Source organism: Crocodylus siamensis, chromosome 8 (assembly GCF_052110815.1).
Source record: "Crocodylus siamensis isolate JL-2025a chromosome 8, ASM5211081v1, whole genome shotgun sequence".
NCBI lineage: Eukaryota > Metazoa > Chordata > Crocodylia > Crocodylidae > Crocodylus > Crocodylus siamensis.
In genome coordinates, this window is record NC_143402.1 from 66,233,468 (window position 1) to 66,259,714 (window position 26,247).

The window sequence follows — 26,247 nt, forward strand, 5'->3', positions numbered from 1 at the left end:
GAGGTTGGATAGATATCTGGCTGGAGTATTATGATCCCACCACTCGTTCCTGCCCAGGGCAGAGGTTGGACTTGATGTGTTCAGGTCCCTTCTGACCCTAGAAACTATGAAACTATGAAATCAAGGTTTTATTAATATTTCCTTGAAAGCTAAGGTCTTGGTCTTGCATGTAAGCACTGAGAAACTGGCTTGCTAAAAGGTGTAATGTAGATGCACATACCCATTTAGAGGGCGTTGTATCTGTTCCGTTTAAACAAAGGCCTGGATTTGTCTGAACTGCTTGGATCCTGTGGGCCCCAGTGTTTGTCAGCACCTGAATCAAAGGTGCAGAGATGAAACGGTGTGGCTAAAAGTTACCCTGAAAATCCTCCTTTAGTTTCTCTGCTGTTTATCCACAATCAGTGTTTTGGGCTTTTTAGGACTTGTGAACAGATTGGAGCAGTCCAATAGCTGCTGAATTCCGGTAGCCTCTTAACCAGGGGTGGGCAGTTATTTTGAGCGGAGGGCTGCTTACCCAGTTTTGGCAAGCTGTCAAGGACCACATGGATTGCCTCATCCCTTGACAGATGCCCCGTCCCCTGGTTACCATCTTGGGACCAGAAATCCTACCCCAAGCCCCCAACCTTTGGCATCAGAAGTCCCTCCCCTTGCCTCCAGCAATACTCCTTTCAGCAAGGGATTTTGCCATCTCAAAACTAGAAAAATACCAAATTATATTCTAAAAATCAAACATCTAAAATATTCATTGATTTGATTTTAAAAAAATGTTTTTGTCCTGATTTACATGCATTTGTGTAGTATACACAGAGGTGATCACACAGTAGCTTAAAATGAAGTCTTACTCTTGTATCCCCTGGGGGGGGTGGCATGGATGGAGAGGGGTGGGTATAGGTTTGTGCGGGTGTGGGGGGTTTAGATAGGTGTGTGGTTGTGGGGAGCATATGGGTATGTGTGGTTATGTGGGATGTGGGTGGGTATGGGATTTGTGGGGGGCTATGTGTGGGGGAGGGTGCCTGGGTTGTATGGGGGTGGAGATCTGCATGTATGTGTGGGTGTATGTGTATGGTGGGGTGTGCTTATGGGACTTGCCCTATGAACACGCACTCTGTGCCTCCCTCACTACACACCCACAGTCTCTCCCTCCCTCATTGCTCTCTCTCCCTCCCTGCCTGCATGGATGTGGACAGGGATGGACGCGCGTGTGCGCACGCACATGCACACACACACGCTCCTGGCTCTGGGGTACTGGCATGGCTCTGTGCTCCTGCACTCTGGTGAAGCAGCCCAGGGCTATGTGGTGCTGAAGCTGGCATGCAGCGAAGCAGTGAAAGCTGGGGCAAGCAGAGGCTTCCAGTTGGCGGCGGGGGAGGGTGCGGAGCCGGCCCAGCCTTACTTCTGAGTCCTGCCAGCTTCCCCTGGGTCCTACTGCCCCGGCTCCTGTCACCTTTGACAGGCAGCCAGGAGCAGATAAATATTATTTTTCTAAACTTTTTAGGTGCCCTGTGGGCCAAATAGACTGGCCTGGCCCTGCTCTTAACCCTTCTCTTGTTTCATTGTCCGCAGCATTGATAGGATGGGAGGTTGTCTCTGTGGCCCGTGCTTGTTGAGGGAGACCTATCTTGTAGCCTGTCTTCTTTCAGGGTGCTACTGCTTAGTCATTGTCCCCTACTCCATTGATTCTGAAGTCAAGTCTGGGAGCCTGATACTTTCCTGCTCTTTGGAGCTGGGGTCTTGCCAATATAACCTCTCAGAGCATTGCAAACCTCTTCTTTATTTTACACCATGCAGTGTGGAATCTGCCACCTTCCACAGGGTCTTTCACTAAGATCTCTCCAGCTAAACTACATTAAAGGTTGCCTGACTGCTTTGCTGCCATTGAGTCAGCGGTTGGCAGGGGCATCGGGGTGCTTGTCTCATTAGCAGACAAACATATCGAATTGCTTGCTGATGAAATCCAAATGCAGGTGTCTCCAGCCAGCTGCTCATGTGACTTTTTCTGCATGATCCTGGAGGAAGAAGCTTGAGCATTGAGGCATCTCTTCCCTGTGCATTTTTTTTGCTTTGTTTTTGTTGGTCTGGATTCATTTGACTTGGAAGTCTGGGCCCTGGCCTGGTAATAAAGCCAAACCTCAGGGGTGTTAAGGTTTCTCGCTATTTGTTGTTTGGAGAGCTGCAGGATCTTGTCAGGCTGCAGAATGGAAACTAATGCTGTCCAGGGCTCTCAGATGAAGAAATTACTTGCTGTGAAATAGCCAAGGAGTTACCCATTCAGGTTTATTGGAGCTTGACTGGGTATAGCGGACTGCCCACTCTAATTAGAAGCCATGGTGCAAAGGCTCTGTCTCCGCAGAAGTCATGTGGATGTACCCTAGCTGGCTCAGGTACTGAGAGCCGCGTACCTGCAGTAGCATGAAGCTCATTGTGTGCTGCAAAGCCTACCTGGGAAGCCAAATAAATTAGGGGTGCACCAATAGAGATTTGGGGGGCTGATACCAATAGCTGATTTTTAAGGAGGCATATCAGCCAGTACCAGCATATCAGGTGCTTTCCAATACAGCTGCCTCCAGCTAGTAAGTCCATTGTGGTAGAAGGGGAGAGGGGAGGGAACGGGGGGGCACAGATCAACACCCTTGCAGTGAGGGAGGGAGCAGAAGCAGGGGTAGGTGCTACGCAGCTGAGGTGGGGTGGGGTGCAGGACAGAGCTATGGCTGGGGGAGGGGGATGGACTCCTGCTGCTGCTTGCACCCTGGGAGGGCACCGGGGTGGTGTGTGCCCCTGGATCTGTGCAGGGCAGGCAGGCTGCAGCTGCAGGCTAGAGACAGGTCTGCACCAGGCTCTTCTCGACAGGTGCTGTGCTCGGGGCGGGGGCTACAGAGGGGACTGCAGCCCCTCCAAATTTCACTGTAGCCCTGCTCCCAGCACCACCACCACCACATGCCCAGTGCAGCCCCTGCTCAATGCCTTCCCTCCACCCATGAGCCAAGAAGAGCAAGGGTTGCTCCAGGTGGGCGACTCACGGAGCGGGGCTATAGCGAAATTTGGGGTGGCTGCAGTCCCCTCTAGCCTCCGCCCCAAGCTCAGCCCCCACCGAGAAGAGCCTGGCACAGCCCCAGCTCCAGCCCACCCACTGCACCTCACACAGATCCAGGGGCACCCCCCACCATGCCCTCCCAGGGTGCAAGCAGCAGAGGGAGCCACACACCGCCCCGATGAGCTGTGGCTCCGTCCCACACCCTGCCCCTGCACCCTCCCTCACTGCAGGGTCATTGATCTGCGCCCCCATGCCCCATCCTTCCCCCCTCTCCTTCCACCACCGTGGACTTACCAGCTGCACGCAGCTCTGCTCCTCACTGCCTGAGTGCTGTACTGCAGCTGCACATATGTGCGAGCATTTATCGGCCAAATTAGGGGCCACATCAGGCCGATTTCTGATGCAGCCAATTTTCTTTATATAGGTACCAATCCGATATCGGACCAATGTATCAGCGCACCTCTAAAGTAAATATTTGGGCAGTTTAATCTGCTCTGAGTTGTATGCTGTCCTGGCCACATTGCAAGCACTAAAGCCAGCTGGTTGCAAGCCATCTTAGATGCGTCTGTACACATCGTTGCTGTTTTCCAGGAAAGTGCATCTACAATCATAATAGATTATTACTGGCTGACAGGCTTCATGTAGCAGCAGGGTTTTGCATTTTGTACCCCAGGAGTCAAAACAGGGCCTGGATCATCTGTCTGATAGCAGATAAGAGCCCGGAGGATGAGACCTGGGACTAAGATTAGATCTGGCTCTGTACCCGCTTCCCTCGCTGACTATTATTGTGATGCATTGCCACAAACAAGTTACTTGGACTTTGGGCCTTGTTTTGCCCATCTCTAAAATGGGCATGAGGATTCCTTCCTGGATGAAGTAGTTTGTCATATGTGAACAAAAAATGTTATCAGTCCCCAAGCAATAGTAAAGACTGGGCAGACAGTGGGGTATCCATGTACCTGCTATGCTCCTTGCTAAACCAGACTTTGTTGGTTTTGCATACCATCTGCTATTGCCCTTTAGATGGGGCAGCAGTCAGAAAAATCCCTTGTGCCCAACACATATGGCAGTTCAAAACCTAAAGACAGCTACTGCAGAGTGACAGAGAAGTCCGGTATCCCAGCCTCTGGTCACTATTCCAGTATGTCCCTGGCTACATCCAACCTTTGCGGCCGGTGCTATTGCTAGACACTGCAAACACCTTTTAACTTGCTCTTTGTTTACAGCATCACTAGGCGGCAAAGAAATTTAACTTGCTGTTTTTTTGGGGGGGAAGAATTCAAATGCAAAGGTTCATTGAAACAGCCTGGCTTTCTTTGCACTGATGGTGCATTTTTAAATCAGGTCTGACCAGATAAACTTGCCCATATGCTGCCAAAAACCTCCTACCTTGGGCCAAAGTTTTATGTACAAAACATGATTTTTGTGGTTCTTAGCAAGCAGTAATAAAATTAATTATTACACACTTAACCTCACGCTGCACAGCTGTGCTAATTATGGGATGCCTCCTGGCTTTGCAGTCTAGCCCTCCCAAAGAGTAGCTAAAACAGGCTTGTGGTGTAAGCAGCCAGGTTCATTGTTCAGTCCAAAACTGGCTTTGTTGAAGTTAGTCTCAATTGCAGCAGTTGTGTGTTCATATAAATACAATGAAACAGTATATAGGGAAGATAATGGCATAATCCACACAGCAAAGAATGCATGTATCAGGCACAAAGCCACAAGCTGTCTGAAAAAGCCAAGAAGCCTTTTACCTTGTGCCTTTGTCAGCTGAACCGAAACCAAATGTGTGTCCCAAATGTTTTGCTTACACACAGATGCTGCATCTCAGCAGGGATCTCTAGCTATGCTACATCCAGAACCAAATGCCCATAAATTAATTACTTCTTAATACAGTTAAAGATTAAATCCATCCACCTAACCTTATAGAAGCTGTGTAGTGAAACCTACTTAAAGGAGTGCTTTTTTAAAAAGCTTATCAAAAGGATCTTTGTTGAATAACAACAGGTAAGTTTCCTAGCATATTAAATCAAAAAAATGCCCATTGCTGCGTGGTTTCATGTGCTTTTGACATAAAATAAAAAGCTGTGCTTGCTTCCCTCAGACATGCTGCAGAATGCCTTGCATTTGAAAGCTCATCTAACTTTATCCCAACCATGCAGTTGGTCCAATAAAAGAGATCACCCCCAAAAAATCCTTACTTTTTTGCAGTCTGTGAAATTGCAAATGCATAGCAGTGAGGATCAGAGGCCATGGGAGATGATAGGTGTGAGACATGCCCCCCCCCATCTGTCTCTGATCTATTGTCTCCCATCACCTCTGATCCTCACTGCTATGCATTTGTAATTTCACAGACACTTGCATATTGCATATTGGCTTCTATTCCATCCAGGAGAGCACAAAACACCAGCGGACTCCCCCTGTGCCTGAAGAAAGGTGTTTGCCCAAAAGCTTGCAAAGAACAATTTTTCCAGCTATTTAGTTGATCTAATAAAATATATCACATTTACCCAAAGAACCTTGTCTGCCTGTGTCCTGGGGCATTTAAGGCCTCTATCTGATGCAGGAAGTCTTCAGGCTGATGAGAGGTAAAGCGCTGCTTGACCTTGTACTGGCAACCGGGATGACCTAATCAGCGACCTAACGATCCAAGGGAAGCTGGGTGACAGTGACCACAAGCTGATCACCTTCACCATTTGCTGTAAAGCTGGCAAGTCAGTCAGTGATACAGAAGTCCTGGACTTCAGGAAAGCTGATTTGACAAGCTCAGGAGGCTTGTCAGTGAGGCCCTAAAGGGCCACAACCCAAAGGGGAGGGGAGTACAGGACGAGTGGTTGCTCCTCAAGGAAGCAATCCTGGATGCACAAGCAAAGTCCATCCCATCTCTGGGGAAAGGCAGCAAAAGGGCACAGCAGCCCCCTTGGCTCTCCAGGGAACTGGCAGACCTCCTGCATCTTAAAAGGAAGACCTACAAAGGATGGAGGACTGGAACCACCACCAAGGAGGAATACTCTGGTCTAGTCCAGACCTGCAGAGAGCAAACCAGGAAAGCCAAGGCTGTGACGGACCTCCAGCTTGCTACAAATATCAAGGACAATAAAAAATCCTTTTTTAGATATGTGGGGAACTGGAGGGAAAGCAAGGGCAACTTTGGACCTCTGCTAAACCAGATGGGACAACTGACAACCAACGCCCATGAAAAAGCAAACTTGCTAAATGAGTACTTTGCATCAGTTTTTCACCTGTCCCATGGGACGGCCCTGCCCACTGTGGGTCAGGGAGGCCTGGGTGAGGGAGATTCCTTGCCCTCCACTGAAGCTGACCTCATGATGGTATCCAGCCTGTCAAGGTGTTCCTTCAAGTCAGCCAGCCCTAACAATTTGCACCCCAGAGTACTCAGGGAACTGGCAAGCATCATAGCCCGGCCCCCGGCACGGATCTTTGAGAACTCCCGGTGCTCTGGTGTAGTGCCCGAAGACCGGAAGAAGGCCAATGTGGTACCTGTCTTCAAGAAAGGGCGGAAAGTAGACCCGGCAAACTACAGGCCCATCAGCCTGACCTCTGTCCTGGGGAAGGTATTGGAAAAGATTATCAAAGAGGCCATCCTTAACAGACTGGCTGAGGGCAACATCCTGAGGGATAGCCAGCGCGGGTTTGTTGCGGGTAGGTCTGGCTTGACCAATCTCATTTCCTTTTACGAGCAGGTGACCTATCACCTGGACAGGGGGAAAGAGATTGATGTCATATACCTTGACTTTAAAAAAGCCTTCGATCTGGTATCCCATGATCACCTCTTGGCGAAACTGGCTAACTGCGGCCTTAACCTCACCATGATCTGCTGGCTGGGGAACTGGCTCCGTGGCAGGACCCAGAGGTGGTGGCTGATGAAAGCTAACCGTCTTGGTGTGCAGTCACTAGTGGGTCCCTCAAGGCTCTGTCCTAGGGCCTATAGTGTTCAACATCTTCATTAATGATGTGGACATTGGAGTCAGAAGCAGACTGGCCAAGTTTACCGATGACACCAAACTCTGGGGTAAAGCATCCACACCTAAGGACAGGAGGGTGATCCAGGCAGATCTTTACAGGCTCATGAAATGGGCGGGTGAGAACCTGATGGTGTTCAACACTGAAAAATGCAAGGTTCTCCACCTTGGAAGGAAAAACCTGCAGCATCCTTATTGGCTCAGCAGTGCTATGCTGGCTAGCACTACAGATGAAAGGGACTTGGGAATCACAGTTGACCACAAGATGAACATGAGCCTGCAATGTGATGCTGCGGCTAGTAAAGCGAGCAAAACGCTGGCTTGCATCCATAGATGCTTCTCAAGCAAATCCCAGGACGTCATTCTCCCCTTGTACTCGGCCTTGATGAGCCTGCAGCTGGAGTACTGCGTCCAGTTTTGGGCTCCACAATTCAAAAAGGATGTGGAGAAGCTTGAAAGGGTGCAGAGGAGAGCCACGTGCATGATTAGAGGTCAGGAAAACAGACCTTATGACGAGAGACTGAGAGCCATGGGACTTTTCAGCCTGGAAAAGCGCAGGCTCAGGGGTGATCTGATGGCCACCTACAAGTTTTTCAGGGGTGCTCATCAGGATCTGGGGGAACATCTGTTCACCAAAGTGCCCCAAGGGATGACAAGGTCAAACGGTCATAAACTCTGCTGTGACCCATTCAGGTTGGACATAAGGAAGAACTTCTTTACTGTCCGAGCCCCCAAGGCCTGGAACAGTCTGCCGCCGGAGGCGGTTCAGGCACCCACTTTGAACACCTTCAAGACGCATTCAGTTGTTTATCTTGCTGGGATCCTATGACCCCAGTTGGCTTCCTGCTCCTGGGGCAGGGGGCTGGACTTGATGATCCTCTGGAGTCCCTTCCAGCCCAAACGTCTATGAAATCTGTGAAGGCATTTAAGGCAGGGGCGGGCAATTATTTCGGACAGAGGGCCGCTTACTGAGTTTTGGTACGCCATCAAGGGCTGCATGACAGGCAGCCCAGGGCAGATAAATAGTAATTTTCTAAATTTTTTAGGGGCCCTGCGGGCCAGATAGAATGGCCTGGTGGGCTGTATCCAGCGCCTGGGCCACATTTTGCCCACCCCTGCCTTAGACCAGCATGGCTACAAGCAACATGTCTGAAACATACATGACTCAGTGGAGCATTTCATTTGGATTCTGCCCTATTTCATCTTGAAACGTACTCTCAGCCAGAAAAATATGCCTTTTATTGAAACCCTAGAGAGATGGCATCTGATAAATCCTGAGAGAACTGACTGACACGCTAAAAACCGCAAGCTCTGTCATTAATCTGTAGCAAAAAAGTGTGCTCCAGATTCACCATGTAACTTTAGAGTAAATAACATGGTTAGGGGAGCAACAGTAGCATTAGTGAAGGGAGCCTTGATATTTTGGGTGGTCTGCCTGGCAGTGTTCAAAGAGGGCATCAGGAGCCATTCAGAGATGCTTGACTTAACGTAGACATTTGTTTGGACATCACAATTTGTACTTTTTTTTACCCGTTTTTTTTTTTCCTTTAGTAATAAGCTTGCCGTAATTTTCAGGCTCTGGACAATATCTCGTCTTCTGTCCATCTCTAGGGGATAGGCAGACATAGCAATTTTATCAGTATCAAATCATGCAGCTCTAGGCTGTCCTGTGTGTTTGCTTCTGCAGAGATACAAATGTAACAAAATCCTTATGACTTAAAGGGTTAAAGTTGCAACCATTTAGCTGACTTGTATCATTACAGGAAGATGCAGATATAACTGTTACATCCCAGCAGCTGATCTTGGAAGCAGTACTTCTCCCTCCTATATTAGAGCACTTGAAAGGTTTATTTGTTTCTACCCTCTTCATATGTCAAGACACCAGGGATATAGAAAGTTCAATTAATTTGATCTATAATTAACTTCCTCTGTCTTCCCTCCTCAGGCGGCTTGGTGCTGAGCTGGGAAAATCTGTGGTGTACCAGGAGACCAATGGAGGTAAGTCAGAGCTACTGTGCTTATGAAAATGTTCCTCAAGTAACTTTAGAAAAGAGTAGCAATTCTACTAACCACGTCAGAGAGTCATAAGGATGACCCGGTGACACGCGTTACAGTAAGAACTGTTATGACTTCAGCCAGGAGAGCACTTCTGCTCCTAGCTCTGACTAATTCATCTATGATGCTGAGCAGTTTGATTCAGTTTCTGTGCCTTAATTTGCCCAGCCTGTAAAGGGACTGCTTTGTTTGCGAAATACTGAGAAAGCAGTGGAGAACAGCTACAGTAAAAGCTTTGTTATCCGGCACCCACCGGGAATGGAGGGTGCTGGATAACAAAATATGCCGGACAACTGAGCGGCCCAAACAGGCATCTTTGCCTGTTCGGGCTGCCGCCTGTCCTGCTGCGTCTGGGGTGTTGCCAACCCCTCCTGTGGGCCCCGAGGGACAGGGAGGGGGGACGCATGCAGCCCGCTATGCCCCTGGACTGTGGGGGTTTGGCAGCAGAGGCTGCTTTCCCCTGGGCTGTGAGGGCTCCACGAAATCGGAAGTGCCACAGCGGGCACTTCAGGTTTCACTTTTCCCTGACAAACTCTTACAAGCTGGCATGCCGGTTAACCGAGCATGCTGACTTGTAAGGTGCTGGTTAATACAGCTTTTGCTATAAAATCTAAATTCAGATATTTGTTTTATTGCAAATGTCCTTCACATTAAACAAAAAAAGAAAGGAAAGGAAGAAAGTCCAGGGTCTGCTCTTTAAACTTATTTGAATCATAAGATGGGATATTTCTGTCCTGTCACACTGAAGAGAGTGCAAATTTGAAGAGTTCCAAGATGAAGTATGTTCTGCAGGTTTGACCTCATCTCCTACTTCATCATATTAAATGCTTGTCTTCAGATGTCAGAGTGCTCTGTTGCAACGCCTTTATCAGCCAACAGTAGAGCCCAGTGGCCTCACTATAATTTAGCACTTGCAAGCCCTTCTCTGCCATGTGTATTAAGGGAAAACAAAGAGAGGAGAAATGTTGTCACAGAGTACCCGAAGTGGAAGGCTAGACAGCGAGTTCTGTAACTGGAGAGGGAACCTAGCCCTGAGAGACGGTCCAACCCGAACAAGATGAAACCTTGTGCCAGAGCAAGGCCTGGCTGGCTGACCTTTGTGGCTGCATGGTGCACAGGGTGATATATAATCCTGTCAGTAACTCCAGTCCTAGGTATCAAGTGCTTTATATATCTGTCATAAGACCTTGCCATGTGGATACCTGGCATATTGATTTGGTGCAACTGTAAGTCATGCACCGCTAACATTGCATGGATGAGGCCCAGGAAGAAGTGGGTAATGCCAGTCAGCGTTCCTCTGAGCTGAATGGCGTGCACAGCCATGTAGATACTCTCATGCCGTGCTGCCAGGCACGCCTGCACATGCCACACAGCTTAGAGGGAATGCTGATGCCAGTGTGCTGACCCAGCTCCATCAAGAGACCCAGCGGGTGGTGGTGCTGCCTCTGTGCTTCCAGAGCATCACTCCTGGCTTGTTCTTGTATATTCAGGAGCTGCCATTCTAACTTCTGGGTACTGATTGGCTCCCTTCCAGCAACAGCACTAGCTTTGGTTCTTGCTTGCTGCCTCCTTGCATTGAGCCTACTGGGGCGTTTGCCCCAGGGTCCAAAGTACTCCTTCCTCATAGCAGATGGTGAATCTTTCAGCTATCTAAGCCCTTCGAAGCTATCAGGATTGGCCAAATGGTTGGACTTTGAAGTTGGCAGCTCAGTATACTTTCCCCTTCTCACTGCCTGTATCCTCTTGTAAGGTTTTTAAAAAAAATCTTTCTTGTATGGAAAAAGAATGGTTAAAAATAGCCTTCAAAACCCAGTGGGCCTGCTCTCACTTGCAGAGCTGCTTTAGAAGTGGCTTTATTGCAAATTAGCATTTGAGTGGTAGACTGAGATGAATGACCTGGAGGCTTTGATTTCCAACATGCAACTTTCCGTTCCCTGTCAAGGTTGACATTTCTGCTTGCTTCACAAGGAAACTGTGTGAAGGGGGGGACAGGGAGACTTATTCCCACTTTGAACTCAATATTGCTAATGGCCCTGTACCCTCTCCCACAGGCACAGAGCTGATGTTGAATTTAAGGCACATGCCACCCACTGTTGCCACCAAATTCAACTCTCCCCACTGCCACTGGGGACAGGAATTAGTGAGGTGGTGGTGGCAGCAGCAGGGTGCCTGGATGCTGTGGTGTAGGGGGAGCAGTAAAGGGTCTGAATAAAGGCTTTATAGCTGCTTTGAATGTGTTAGTTCTTTTTTCACTTGGTGTGGCACCAACAGCTGTCAGTGCCAAGAGAAAGGAGGTAAAAACCTGAGCACGGCTTCTTCATGCTGCCTATAAGGGTTGAATGGTTCCCTTCTCCCCCATAAGGTTATTGCTGTTCAGGCTAATAATATAGGGAGAACTAAGCTACATCACTGGGATTTCATGCAAACTCGGTTCCCAGGCTGGCCACCCTTCTGGAATATCCATTTGGCTCTTTCCTTCAGGCTTACCTAGGCTGATATGCAAGTCTCCTCTACATGGGTGGGTTTTTGTAACTTCTGTTGCTTTCACGCCTTCCCCCTGAACATAACAGCAGTTTTGCCCAGCTCGCTGCTTAATGCACTTCCTTCTTAAGCAGCTCGGTTGAGAATTGACTGCATGTTTCTGTCCTCTTCAGAAACAAGAGTTGAAATAAAAGAATCCGTCCGGGGCCAGGATATTTTCATTATACAGACAATACCCAGGTAAGCGACCTATGGCTTTGTTTTACAACTCTGATCGAGAGTCTATCTACAGGGAGTGTCCTGGAATTTCCAGCTCCATGGCCTTGTTCTGCAGCGGGTGTGGTGTGTCTGTCCCCGTCCCCCCCCCTTCTGCTTGTCAGCTTAATAATGTGTTTGGATTTTTTTCCCCCAATACTACTCTAGCGTTGACTTCATTTCAGGCTTGAAGGGGGGGTATTAAGCTGTAAAAATTCCCAGTGGGTGGGTTGCCATCACAATCAGCTGAAAAGCTTCTCATTAAATGGTCTAAGTGTGGCACTTCAAGCACCAGCAAATAAAACCAATGGTTTTCAATAAAAACTTCCCTGCTCTGTGCCCTGCTGTCCTCCCCAGCTCTATTGCTCTATGATCTTGATGGGCATTTTCATCTCAGGATGTGTAATTTCCTTTGCCTTCCAATTACTAAGCAGCAGAGCTGGCAACAACAGGAGTGATTGCTTTCATTACAGGTTGGATTGCTCTTGCCTTTGATTGTAATGATGTGAAGTTGAATTCATGCTGGAGCTCTTAGCTTCCTTCCTGTGCTTCTACAATTGTGACCCCTTCTCTTCTGGTTGTTACCCATGTGGTAGTACTTTCTTCCTCAGATGGGCCTAATTTTGCTTTCTGGTCAGGGCTGTTCTGGTGTTGGTTAGAAGAGTAAAGAAATACTGGAGATTCACTGGGGGTTAGAAACCCCCCTGCTAGTATGCCGAGAATCCTGGTGTCGAGGGTAGATGGGCTGTCCAGAGAGCAAAGAGTTCAGCTTGGAGTTGTGTAGCAGTTCTCAAGGGGTCTTGCCAAGTGATTAGTTAATATATCCTATGAACACCTTTTTTTTTTTTTTTTCCTGGCCTGTATATACAAGGTCCAAGTATTAAAACTTGCATCCTTCTGAAGGCCTGGCTTTTTTAAACAAAGACCTTCATGCGAAGGCAGCTTGGATCTTTCCCAAGAGGGGAGGCTGCTAGGCTTCTTTCTGTCCCTGGAGAGCCACTCCTGAGTTCCTTACATTCAAGTGGGGAAAGAAGTCATGTCCCTCTGAGCTTGCAGATTCCAGCTGGAAGAAAACCTGCTGATATTATCCAGTATTTGACACAAACTCCACCTTCCTGTCACACAGTCCTAGTTAGGAAGCTGTCTTTAATACTCTGTAGTTTAGAGCTGTCTAAATTTAAACTTAAAGACAGATATGGTATTTTAGTCAAAAAGACAAATCCAAAGACACTTGAGCAGAAAGGAAAAAAACCAAACAATGTCTCACTGTCACCTTATAAAGTCCGCTGCATTTGTTTGGACCTGAATAAATTATTCCGAGCAACAGAAATACTTTTCCTGTCTTTAAACACTTTCCCAAAGGGACAGGCCCTCTAAATGAGCAGTCACGGTGGTACAGGGAAGCAATCTCTTATTCCTCCTCCGCATTTGTACTTTGCTACATTGCTTCAAAAGGGTGGGCTGAAGGTTGACACTGTTCTATGTTACATTTCAGCCTGCTTTTCAGGAGTGCAAGGGGAGGGGCTGTATCAGATTGCATTCTTATTTTTTCCACCATGGTCATCTTAAGCAACACAGTTTGCTATGCCAGTATTTTTATATACCTGATGAAACGGTAGTATTTGCAAGATGGAAGAGTCGCTGATAAGTGGAGACGGCAAAAGCTGAAGGTGAACTGGTTGGTAGGATAAACGTGGAATGAGCCGCACAGCTCCAGAAGTGTTAGCATACATTGTATATAGAGTTGCTCTTTCATTGAGCTGGTTGCTTAGCCACTAAAATCTCTGGGAATTTTGCATGAAAGGCTACAACATTGTAGAGGTCTGGGATAAGAATAAAAGGTACTGGAGACCAGGAGACTGAGTGCTAGCAATGGGTGATGGCCCGCTTCAGGGGATAGTAAGTGGGTAGAGAGAGGAGGGAAGAAATATATGGTTATTAAAGGTCCCTGGTAAAAAAAAGCACAGACTCAAAGTATGCCAACTGCAGAAAGCCTTTCGTGCAGGTCTCAAGGGGAATAGGTATTTTTTCAGTATTGCCTTCAGAAAGGAAGCAAGCATAGGATGAGATGAATGCAAGGAGGCAGAAGTGATGATGACAAGCCAAGCAAATTTTAATTATTTTGACAGCTTGCACAAACAAGAACCATTTGGCCTTATAGCTTCAATCTAGAAACTTCCGATGCGCTTGCCACTGAAGGTTTTTTCTCTTTCTCCATTAGTCCTCCCTTGATTTATCACAAGGGATCTTTCTGAAGAAGCAGATATTACCTCCATTATGGAAGGTTTTTAAATTTAAATCAGTGGGACTTACCCCTATTTGCTTTGTCTGTGTGATTTAAAAATATAATGCAAGAAAAGATTTCTTAAAACATGCTTCGGAGTTAACTTATAACCAGGTTTTAAGAGGGGAACAAAACAGCCAAATACTGATCACTAATATCATCTTGCTCTCACCTCCCAGTACCAGTGCCCTGATGAAGCCACTGAAGGAAAGAAATAGTCCTTTGTCTTTCTACATGGTGGGAGGTTTATGAGTTTTATGTAATTCTTGGCGTGGTGTTTTGGGGCAAACAAAGCTTTCTTGTGCATAAATAGGATTGCGTCTGGAGCCAGCCGGGTAACAAACCAATTCGAATGTTTGTAAATGAAGGAGCACAAATGGAGGTTAATTTGCAGAGAGACGGGGAAGTAATGAAGAAAGAGTGATGGAAGTGGTTAGTTGTATAATACTGGACAAGCCAGGCGCAAAGTGAATGGCCTGTTGCATCTTGAGCACGTCAGCCAGGAAGGTTAGAGGGGGAAAAGGGCATTGTGTTAGAAAGCAGCACTTGCTCGCTTGAGACATCTACAGTGGCTCTTCTTCTTGCGGGGGACAGATGCATTTTGGGAGTTCCAGAATGGAGTCATCACCAGGATGTGTGTTACCACGTCCCACAAGAATTGGCTTAATTTGTGTTTTCTCCTGCTTCTGTCGGAGTACACAGCTGAGTTGTCCCCTAAGGTAGCTATATACATGCCTGCTACTGCAGCCTGGTAACCTGTTGCTGAATTGGTGCATCACTGGAGAACTTCCCCTGGGATAGCTAGTATAGTAGGTTGGGAAAGGACATCTTTGTTCCCAAGAAAATTGCTGCATTTGTTTGGCCTGTAGTGTTCATTTTCCACAAAGGTCTAAATTGCTTTTCTCTTCTAAACGGCAGCATCAAAGCTTTTTTTATGATAGACCAGAACAGGATGTGTGGAGAATGAGCTTACTAAATGTGAAGAAAATCTTTGACGCCACACTCTTCTTCTCTCCCAAGCAAGGCTTAAAATAAGATTAATGCAGATAAAGCTGTAGCTGGAGAGTTGCTATGGTACTTAACTTTGTACAGCCATTCAGTCTCTCCTGGGAGAGTTGTTGTTCTCCCAGGAGAGACCATGAGGCTGCATCCAGATGAGTGTGGACATGTGGTTTGTGGCAATGCAGACCTATCTGCAACACCACATACTGCACATGCAGGCATGGCCCATGCTGTTACCTTGCAGCGCAGGAAAGGGTTTGACCCCAGGAGATCCTGGGATCAAACCTGTGTCAAAAAAAATTGCAGTGATGCATGTGCTGGCAGTGCGTGCAGCCCCAAACCACAGCGTGACCGGCTGGAGCCATGCTCCTGCTGCCAACCAGCCTCCCTGCTATGACTGCAGCCCTGGGAGGCCCCCTGGTAAGGCTGCCTGGGCCAGCATGGTTGCTGGCTCCAGCCTCCCGTACCCCACCCGGGGTAACCTGCCATGCCCCAGAGTGTGTGGCACGGGTGTTCCCTGGGGACAAGTAGCAGTGGCACAAGGTGTACTGCTGCTGCTTGTCTCTGGAAACAAATGTCCGCGCTCATCTGATGCACCCTAAGCATACAACTAGTCAGGCTTTTTTCTCCCAAATTAAAAAATGGCCACTCCAGGAGAAAAATAAGCTGGGCACAACCAGGATTAAATCACTTTCAGGAGAGGTTCTCCTTGGACAGCAAATGTCTGTACATGCTGACAATGCAGGCTGATCATGGGCTCTCTGTTAGCCAGTCAGAGCTGCCCCATGTACTGCTATCTGTTTTGCCAGGCAGACTAAACACAAGCTCTTTTTTTTGTCAAAAGGATTGGTAAAGAAATGGGTTATTTGGGAGAGGATCTTTAATCTGAATTTGTCAATATTCACATTTGATGGTTTTTAAACTTTTCAGGGATGTGAACACTGCTGTCATGGAACTGCTGATAATGGCTTATGCCCTGAAGACGTCCTGTGCCAGGAATATCATTGGGGTCATCCCTTACTTCCCCTACAGCAAGCAAAGCAAAATGAGGAAGAGGGGCTCCATCGTCTGCAAACTGCTGGCTTCTATGCTGGCCAAAGCAGGTGCGTGCCCTGCAAGGAGATAGCCAAGAACACTAGCCTCCATCACTTGCTGACCTGCTGTAGATCTCAAGAGTCAGCTGCACTTGCATTGCCTTTTTTCCTCCAGTCTTTGGACAAGTTTCCAATCCTTGAGCCATCTAGGGACTGACTTCTTCCATCTGGGGAATATTCAGCACATACCTGAGTGGAAATGCTATATTCATCTGCCTGCATTATGCTTGCTCTAGTGCTGTTTTTATGCATGTTATTGATTGTCAGTATTTTTGAAAGCCTTTAACTTGTCTAGCAATTATCTTTGTTAAAACCTAGCATTAAAATATTACAAGTAGAATGAGTAGAGAAACTTAGACATAATTTCAGAATTTGTGAGACTGCCATTGGGGTAGAAGAGACATCATGACCTCTTGTGTTTTGTTTAGGTTTAACTCACATTATCACTATGGACCTTCATCAAAAGGAAATCCAAGGCTTCTTCAGCTTTCCAGTAGACAACCTGAGGGCATCCCCATTCTTGCTTCAGTATATACAGGAAGAAGTGAGGTTACTCTAGTTCTGTTGATACTAGATGGCATTTAACCTGTAGCTCATGTAACACGATTGCACTGTCTGTTCTTTTGCTTATGTGGGAATTGCTGTTATGGGCCATGCCAATAGTTGCTCTCTTTCTGTGTTCTGTCTCTGGCAGAATATCGCATGCTTCTCAGGGCAGAGGAAAAGCTCTTTAACTTACCAAATTAAGAAATGCTCAGCTGCACTGGCAATTACTTCCTGATCCCAAACTGAAAATTAGTCTGTGTCCTGAAGCATGAATTTCATTGTTGCATTCAGTCGTTTTCTTAGCATCATTTGATATGGTATTTTGCATTCATGCCTTTTAATCACTTTTTAAATCTTCTTAAGCTGTTCTGTCCCCAGTCTCAAGTGAATGGCTGAGTTATCTAAGTTCTTCATGGACTTTGTCATGTTGTTTCCAGGAGAACTGTGCAAAAGGGGCAGGGGGAGGAGGCCATTTTTTTTTTTAACCAAGCTATTAAAAAGACTGATTTGGACCCCAACATTGCGATGCAGATTGCAAGAGTGGTAGGTTTTAATGGAGTGCCCAGGCTCTCCAGAATAGCATGGTACAACCAGCTCAGCCTTTCATTCAGGATGGAAAGATTGAGTACAGTGAGTATAGCTTCCTTTTTTCAGGTATCTTGAATGAGAGACTGGAAAGAGGTCCTGTACCTCACAGATTTCATTAAAGGTAGGGAGCAATCCCAATGAACCTTAACCAGAAAAAATATTTTCCCATTCCTTCTCCCATTCCTTTCCTTGGACAGGATGTGCTGAGAGCTGGTTAACTCTTGCTCTTTGCCTTAGATATGCTGCATTGAGCTTTGTGCCCACTATACATACCACATTTTCTCACCTACATGATTTAAAATAAGTGTGCCTTGTTGGTTTTTTGGTTTCTTCTTTTAAAGGTAGAATGAAGAGAGAAAGATCTTTCCTTGCTTCTGAAACAGGTATCTCTGCTGGGAGAAAAGAGAAAGTGTCCACAGCCAGCAGCTAGGGAGCCCTACTGTAGCATTACTTCCAGACCCCTCCCCTGCCCCTCCTGACCTGCAGAGACAGGAAATGCTATTACCATATTTTTTCCATACTTATAATGAGCCCCCCAGTTTCCAGCAATTGATGAAGTTTGGGGAAACAATGTTTGTTGTATGCAAGAAAATAAGGTAGCTTAAATAGCCAGTAATGAATGGTGGCATAGAAAAGCCAAGTGACCCACAGTCATAAGCTCCATAAGTTTAATTTCCATAAAATAATAATCACCTTTCATTCGAGTACTGTCTTATCTGGGGGCAAAATATGCAGGTGCCTGGCCTTCCATCCCAGCTTGAGTCAGTATGATTACCTTACCCGCCTCCCTCTAAATATTAGTATGTGGCAGTTGTAGTGATTTTTTTTTAAAGCAGTAGACATAATTCTTCTTGGACCCAACTGTAATGTTAATAACAAGTGCTTACCTCATATATAGTTCAAAACATATAAATGTTTTGTATCCTTTCTGTCTCCTAATCCAGATCCCAGATTATAGGAATGCAGTTATTGTTGCCAAGTCCCCAGATGCAGCTAAAAGGTAAATAGAGGTAAATCTTACTAGTTGGCCGGGAGCAGCTCGTTGAACTCTCGTAACATTGAAGGTGCCTGTGAATGGGCAGGGTGTGAGCGGAGACAGTAATCCTATCTGTCAGACCCTCTTGACAGCAGGAGGATGGATTAACATTCTCATTGCTGCCAATATATGAGGAGCGAGTGTCTAGATTATCACAATACTGACCTTTGCACGTGTGGGAGTTGAGACCCAGTGTCTCTGTTCCCAGCAGCTGGAGTACTGAGCCATTTCTGTTCTTCTGGGTGTTAGAGGAAGTCCAGGCTGCTTACATCTATTTAAGGGGTCTCAGAGCCAAAACTGGGTATAGTTCGACATGTCACTTCCAACCACTAGTAATTTGGAGATCATAATTTGTGGGTAGCACCCAGATGAAAGGCTCGTGTTCAAGGTGCTGAGCCTGAGGATGGAAGTGATGTTCAGTCTTCTGTGAAGACAGCAGGAAGGAGAACACCAAGAACCTTGTGGAGCAGAGAGGTAGAGAAGAGACTGGGTGTTCGGGGTATGTGGGGAAGGATGAGCCAAAAATGCTTCTTAAATGCAAGTCTGTTAATGTGCAGGTTTAGTACTAGGGAGAGAGTCAGGCTGGAAACTTACTGGTACGTAGATCAAGTCTTACATTCCCCTGTCCAGTGTAGGGAAGGGTCATTCCATGTGATCAAAAAAAAAATTGAACAAACCTCGTATCCTCCACTTGCGCTTTTGCCTTCACACAGGGCCCAGTCTTATGCTGAGAGACTGCGACTGGGGTTAGCAGTGATTCATGGGGAAGCTCAGTGTACAGAGCAAGACATGGATGATGGACGCCATTCTCCTCCAATGGTCAAAAACACCACTGTGCACCCTGGCCTGGAGCTGCCCTGTAAGATTATCACGCTTTCTCCATTTCATTTCTGGGGTAGGCGTAGGGGTGGGAGCTGACCATTGGCTTAGTCCAGTGATTCTCAACCAGGATGTTGTGGCATATTGGGATGCCTTGTGGTGCTTTCAAGGCTGCCAGAGGGTGAAAAACAAGTGAAAACTAAAAGCTGGGATTTTCCCAAATGTATCTTGAGTCTAATGAGAGGTGCCTCGAGTCTAAGAAGGTTGAGAATTGTTGGGTTAGTCGTAGTGGTACCACTGAAATTGATATTACAGCTAGCGTCATGGTGGCAAAGCCATACAGACTTCAGTACAGAGACACCAGTGGGTGGCAAAATCTTCATTTGAATGAAACAGAGTGGACTCTGAACAGCCGCTGAGCAGAGAGATGGTTTTTGACTTGGTTATGAGAGCAGGCCTTTTCCTTTCTTGTGCTGCAGTCACCTTTTCCTGCCCACTTCCCTCTGAATACCAGGGCTTTTCCATTGAATTGCAGTAGCCATTCTGACCTGGGATCTGAACTGTGCCTGTTAGTCGTACTTAGCTGCTATATCTTCTTGCATACAAAACTCTGGAATATAGTACACATCTTCTGTTGTAGTAAGTAACAGTCACAGCAGCTACGGAGCTGAGTCTGCTTATTATTCTGCTCCTTGTGGATTGCTGCAGATTTTATTATTGGTTTCAACTTTAAGCTGGCAAAACCTGCTCTTACTCTATTTCTCACAGGTAATGCACACTCCAGTTTCCAGGTGCTTGTTTTTGGGGAAAGGTGTGAATTTCCCCAAGGACATACGATATTATTTCTGGAAGGGTTCTAACTTGGGTTGTCTGGCCAGTATAAATGCTTTTGTAGAAGTGGGAACTCTGGTAGCTGAAGGAAGGGTGTGTTCTCGATACCTACCACACTTGTTGCAATATTAGGATTCACAGTGTGACAGCAGGACTGGTAAGGAAGAAGTGCAACTCTTTCTTCCCTTTTGAGAGCTTTAGTTTTCCAGGTCTGTGTTGTGGCCAGTAGTCCCAAGATTTCAGAATCATGGCCACAGTGCATGTGGGTGAGAGTAAAATGGGAGCATGGCATGTTGCTGCTTGCAGCTGAACTGTCAAGCAAATTAATTGAGTGTGATACATGTGTCTGAAAAGGTGAGCAGTAGTTAGTTATAGATGGTTCACTGTTGTCAGGTTTAAGGGTGATTGTGTAATCAAAAATGTGTGTTCCTTTCTTGCCCTTGGTGCAGTGCATAGAGATAGTGTCCAAACTAGCTGATAAGTGCACAATCCTGGAGACGAGGTGGATGCAAAAGGGAATCATCATCGTCACAAATGCCACTTGTCTTGGTTTCTGACAGTAAATTTTGTTCTCTAATTCGGTCTCCTCTGTTCCCATGAAACTGAATCTGGCATCACTGCATTGGTCTGTTTCCTTCTTACCCGCATATGAGAGCAGTGTGTGCCCCCTTTATGTAGGTACAGCATGCAGATCCTGCATCAAGGCTTAATTGGTGATTGTGGAATTTTCAAAGTGATTTAAAATTTATAAAGTGACTTCCAGGAATCTGGGTTTTCTGTTTCCCATAGAAAAAAGAGAAAAAACTGTGGATTTTCCCTTTTACCTGAGAAGAACTTGGATTTCTCATTTCAACAGAGAACCAAGTAGACTTTGCTATTTTGCAAAAAGCTGTCTGCAGGCAGGCAGCAGAGTTGCAGCCTGCAAGGGGATGTGGGGAGCGGCAGGAGGGTGGTCAGCAGAGACGACCCAAGCAGGGTGCAGGGCCTGGGGCAAATCAGCCTGTGTGGGGCCCTGCCCCTGAATGCAAGGAAGAGCAGAGGAGAGGGAGAGGTGGCAAGCAGACAGACGTGAAGCTGGCAGCAGTGAAGAGCCACCTCATGGGTCCACCTAGCTCTGCGGGACCCCCCCAAAGTGCAGGGCAGTAGCCGGGGCTGGGACACTGCTGCAGGGGGCAGGGGGCTGTGGCCCCATAGCCCTGGCAGCTGAGGGCCTGCTCTGGCAGGATTGAGGAAGACAGGAGGCTGGGGGTGGGGAGTGAGGGGCACCAGCAGGGCCAGGGGGCTTTGGGAGTGGAGTAAGAGCCTTGGACCCATGTCCTGGTGAGCCAAGGGGGCAGGGGGAGCTCTGATTTTTTCCATGATAAAAGCAAAAAACAAAATCAAAAACCAAAATTTATAGGTACTTATCATTTATTTTACTATAGTGACTGAGGCACTGGTAGGCTTCCAAATTGCTTTAAAATTGTAAATATATCAATAAAACTTTGTGTTCAGTTGATACCTGTATATATAATGGTGTTTCATTGTAACCTCAGATTTTGGGGGTTTTATCAGATAATTTGCCATTTATTTATTTATTTATCAGGGAAAACCAGGATCCCTGGTGATTTCCTGTCTGGCAATACATGTGCAAGTGGGCTCATGTTCTTCACCTGCATTGCTTTGGGTGCTCTTTAAAAGCCTACGCAGAGATATGCCTGGTCCATTCTAGCTGTGGTATCAGAGTGTGGGGGGGGAACATATTTTCAGGCTTTGCTAATCCAGACACGATCTAATTCAGCAACTGTCACCTTCCTCTTTATTTATTCCTCCTGGTATCTTGACAATTAATGACATTCCAGTCCTCAATACCTGAAACACAAATGTAAAACTTTTGCATAAACTTGGCTGCAGTTGATTGACAAGGGGGGATTAGGATGAAGTTCAGGGATGATCCTTGCCAGTAGCATTTTGCTGTCATTTTACTGATTCCCTCTCCAGTCCTTGAGTTTTAATCTCTAGTGGGTTTTGAGCGAGTGCTGAGTTCTGCTATCCAGGCTGCAAGATACCAAAGAAACAGCTGGTGGCAGAAAAGTCCATGAGCTCTGTCTCTTTTTAGTAAATGCTGCCTGTGTTGAGATGCCTGCCATACATCTGTTTTTAATAAGCTAAAATTAGACATTTGGAGTTAACAAAAATAATATGAGGTCCTATGTTTATCCTCACTGTAGCTCTTTCTGGTCAGATTAGCTCAGCATGCAACGAAAGAGGCATTTTTCTAAATGTCAGTTCAGCAAAACCCTGGAGGTCTAAACGGGGCTGGATTCTTTCTGCCTTTGGCTCTGTCATCATAATATGCCCTCTGGGCATGGGACCTTGCTGCTAGTTTTGGTAACGGAAGCCTAATAGAATCCAGCTAGGTCTCGCATAGCGTTGTTGGCCGTGCATATTGTTTGTGAAAGAAAGATCGCAGCATGCACTGCTAACGAAGATCTGTGCACTCCTTCAAGCAAGATAGGACAGAGAAAAGCCCTAGGTTGTATGTGAAGGAGATGTTCCAGGTAGAAGCCCTCCTTTAGGGAATTTGGGAAGAGATCAGAAAGTTGAGGCCTTCCTTGGCATGACCTGCTTGCTCTAGACATGATCCACCCTTCCCTTTCCAGTAGGGTGAGGAATTCCTTGTAGACAACTGTAGGATTTCTTTCATGCATGTGACTTCTGAGTGAGCAAAGACTTGTGGACCAGAGACTGATTAATGATAGAGACCCAAACTGAGATGTGCCATTATATGGAACATGGGATCCGGGACCCCTGTGGAACTGAAGGTCTAATCCAAGTTTTATAATCGGTGCAATTCTGCATGGGTTTCCTTGTGAGCCAGCCATGGTCCACTCAGCATTGTCCCACAAGCCTTTCCTTAGGGTTATAACTCACAGCATGGCCCACAGTCTGAGCCAGTGATGCATAGGCCATGTATGTATACGGTGGCCAAGTTCTAACTCTACTAATAAAGCTTTAATGGCTCATCTCATTCACCAAGCCAGAAATGCTTGGTGCTTAGGACTTGAAAGCTGTTCTGTATTTGTTTTTGTCCACTCCATGGAGCCTGTATCTTAATGCTTACATCCAGCTTTGGGTTGTGCCTTATCAAAACGTATGTAGATCTGTGCTGGTTTCCTCTGTCTTGATAAGGTGCCATCACATGTTGAAATTTGTTCGTGCAGTTTTCAAGCTTGCTGCCAGTTGCAGGTCAGCAACATGCCCGTTTCACCCAGAATCAAACAGGCTGTCATAAGGAATGTGGCTGAAATTAAATGACTTTGCACTTGATGCATTGCTCCTCGTTTGTGCTTTGGGTATGGCATAAGCAAGTTATCTCTACTTCCCCTCTGGACATAATTACTACTCCTTGGATTTGCTTTCTGAAGATCTTGTAAATGCAGCATTGTTTTTCTTGGTGAATACCACTTTTTAACACATATGAACTGTCGTAACTATTGGCTTTGTATAAAGGCACCTGGATATCCCTTAAAGCATGCAGGCCATTTACTGAGACCGCTAGTCTGAAAGCTTGTGAAATGCCATATCCTCTTTGCATATCACATTGCTTTTAACAGTGTGCGTGCCAGTGCATGCCAGTGGTGCTCAACCTTTGGGCCCAATGGGCCAGATGAATGGCACAGGGCCAGCTGAGGCCCTGGGGCCCAGCACTGCCCCCTCTCCGACCCATGTGCTGGGATTGAGTCCTGGGGGCTAGCATTAGTCCCTCCTGCCCCCCATGCACTGAGATTGGGATTCTGAGGCCAAGAACTGCTCCCTTCCACCCTCTGCATGCTGGGATTGGGGTCTGGCACTACCCTTGTCTGGCCCTGCATGCTGGGATTGGACGCCCCATCCATTGTGCAGGGTCCAGGGCTCTTTGTGGGTCCAGAAATTTTAAAAGCCTACACAAAGAGATGCCTGGTCCATTCTAGCTGTGGTGGACCAGCAGTGCCCTGGTCCAAGTTCTGGACCTGGGGTGAGTCCCACGGGCTGGATCTGACCCACAGGCCACGGGTTGAGCACCCCAGTGTACACAGCACCCAAATCAAGGGAACAACTATTAGGGCTTTTTACTCCTCCATTGTGTATAAGTAGGATTGTTAAGACTATTTTAAAGGATATAGGCAAACTCAAAGTGGAACGTAGCCATTTTTATGAAATGAGCTTTAAAAAAAAATGCCACAGGCTGCTGTCCCGATTCTGCAGAAGCAGTTGCAGTCCAGTTCACTGGAGTCAATCTAGGGTTTCCATCAATCATGTTTAAATCCACCGTACTTGGTTTATATGTAGTCAAAAGAGATAAAGAGGTTTTGTACCTGGAAGAAAAAACGTTCATGACTTCAAGCAGTGTTTTTTTCAAGCCACCACATCCTTGCGCTCCTGCAAACATCAATACAGTTGAAGTTTGGGAGGTGGGATGGGGTGGGGGGTGGCCACTGTGATTACGACCTGTTTTACCTCGCACTGCAGCAGTCTGAGTTCTTTTGAGGTTTGATGCGGTTGTATGGATGGATATTGGCTTGTATTTTTTTTCTTTTCTTTACAGAGATAAGGGATCAAGAAAAAGGGAGAGCAGCTCTTTAGGATTCGGGTAGGTCTCCGTGCTGCCTACCCTATTTAGAAAAGCTAGAATACTACATTTATATGTAGAGGAAGGACACAAATTGCTGCTGATTTGGGTAACTGGCATTTTAAAATCTGGGCATAGTAAGAAATACTAAGTTTCCATAAGTTTCCATTATGGAATGCAAAAGCATAAGCTGCAGGCGAAGTTATGGATTTGCCAAGTTAAACAGTGCTGAATTTCAACTCTCCAGATTTATTATTCACGAAACTAGATAATGATTAAACTCCTCGTAGGAAGGAATGAGCGCTTGCATATCCAAAGGATTACTCTGATTCCTCTTCCATCCTTAACAATCATCCCCAGATGAGCAGGGTTTTTGTGCACAGCAGATAGGCCAGGGACAATTCCATTCTGAATTAGGGTGAATGGATTTTTAACCAGCTGATAGTGCTTGCAATTGAAATACTTAGCCTGCTTATTTCTTAGGAAGTTTAATCCTAGTTTATTAAAAGCACCTTCTCTAGTCTTCCTCTTTGGCATGAGAACTTTGTTTCTCTCTCAGTGTCTCTTTGCTACAGAAAAAATGCCAGAGATTGAGAAATCTCTTGTATTGAGAACCTAAGTGGCTGCATACATGTGGTTTTATACTAAAATTCAGAGCTAAGTAACACATGCTGTTCCAAACAGGATTCTGGTAGATTTTTTTTTGAAACTTCATTAGGTTTAAAGGGCAGGTTGTCTTTGGGCTATGGTTCAACAAAGTGTGCTGTCCCAACATAGACCTTTGAAACTGTACTCCTCATTTTTCATACGCTAAAGTCTGATTCACCTGTTCTCCAATAAATTACTGACTGGTGTCAGTCCAAATTACTGAGAAGTTACAGCTATCATTGGAAAAGTATGAGAACGATGTGACAGAAGGGGTTTTCAACAAATTGGATGTATATTTTTAGGACCTGGTAGAGCTAATGATGCCTCCTTCACCTTTAGCTTAAAATCCCCTTTTAATGAGGAAAGGCTTTTACTTTGGTCCTGGTAAATGGCTAAATAATTGGCAAATACTTTTATATTTCTTTGTAAACATGGTGTTTGAAAAAAATGACTACTTATATTTCAAAAATGTGTTTCTCTGAAACTTACTACAAGTTTCAGATTGTAGCAAGTTTAAGCACTTAACAGAGGGGAGAAGAAAAAGTATAGATGGTGTTTTTGTTTTTATTTTTAAAAAAAAATCTTTGAAACCATTTTAAGAAAGCTTTGGCAATGTTAAGAGTTTTTTGTGATGCCCATTGGTGTTGATTTCTTGCCTTATTCAAAATCTTGTCAATGAAATGTATATACCAAACTACTGTATTTCCTCTGTGTTATACACGAGCCCAGAGACTTTTGTACCTGGTGGATTGTTATAAATCGAGATGTTTTTGTATTGTGGGGGAAGAAGTTGCTGAAGGGTGGCCTGTCCTTGGCCAGAATCAAACAATTGCTAGCAACATGCCAGTAATCTGAGTGCTGCAACTCATGTGTTTCTCCTTACACCTAAAGGAGAAACCTAGAACCAGAGAGCCATTCCAAACACATGAATGCTCCATTTTGCTATTGATGCTGACCCCAAGGTAGAGCGTTGTCTGTTGTTTGTAGTTTTGAATGCCACAAATCC

At 46.1% G+C, this 26,247-nt stretch overlaps 1 protein-coding gene across 1 annotated transcript in view; it reads left to right on the plus strand.

Moving 5' to 3' along the window:
* Positions 1 to 26,247, plus strand: part of PRPSAP1 (phosphoribosyl pyrophosphate synthetase associated protein 1) — a 42,875-nt gene that overhangs the window by 9,490 nt on the left and 7,138 nt on the right. Inside the window, exons 2-7 of the mRNA XM_090059432.1 lie at positions 8,957 to 9,009; positions 11,721 to 11,787; positions 16,019 to 16,191; positions 16,611 to 16,726; positions 18,261 to 18,316; positions 19,066 to 19,211. Coding sequence (XP_089915558.1) covers positions 8,957 to 9,009; positions 11,721 to 11,787; positions 16,019 to 16,191; positions 16,611 to 16,726; positions 18,261 to 18,316; positions 19,066 to 19,211 — 611 coding nt within the window. The remainder of the gene's footprint in view (positions 1 to 8,956; positions 9,010 to 11,720; positions 11,788 to 16,018; positions 16,192 to 16,610; positions 16,727 to 18,260; positions 18,317 to 19,065; positions 19,212 to 26,247) is intronic.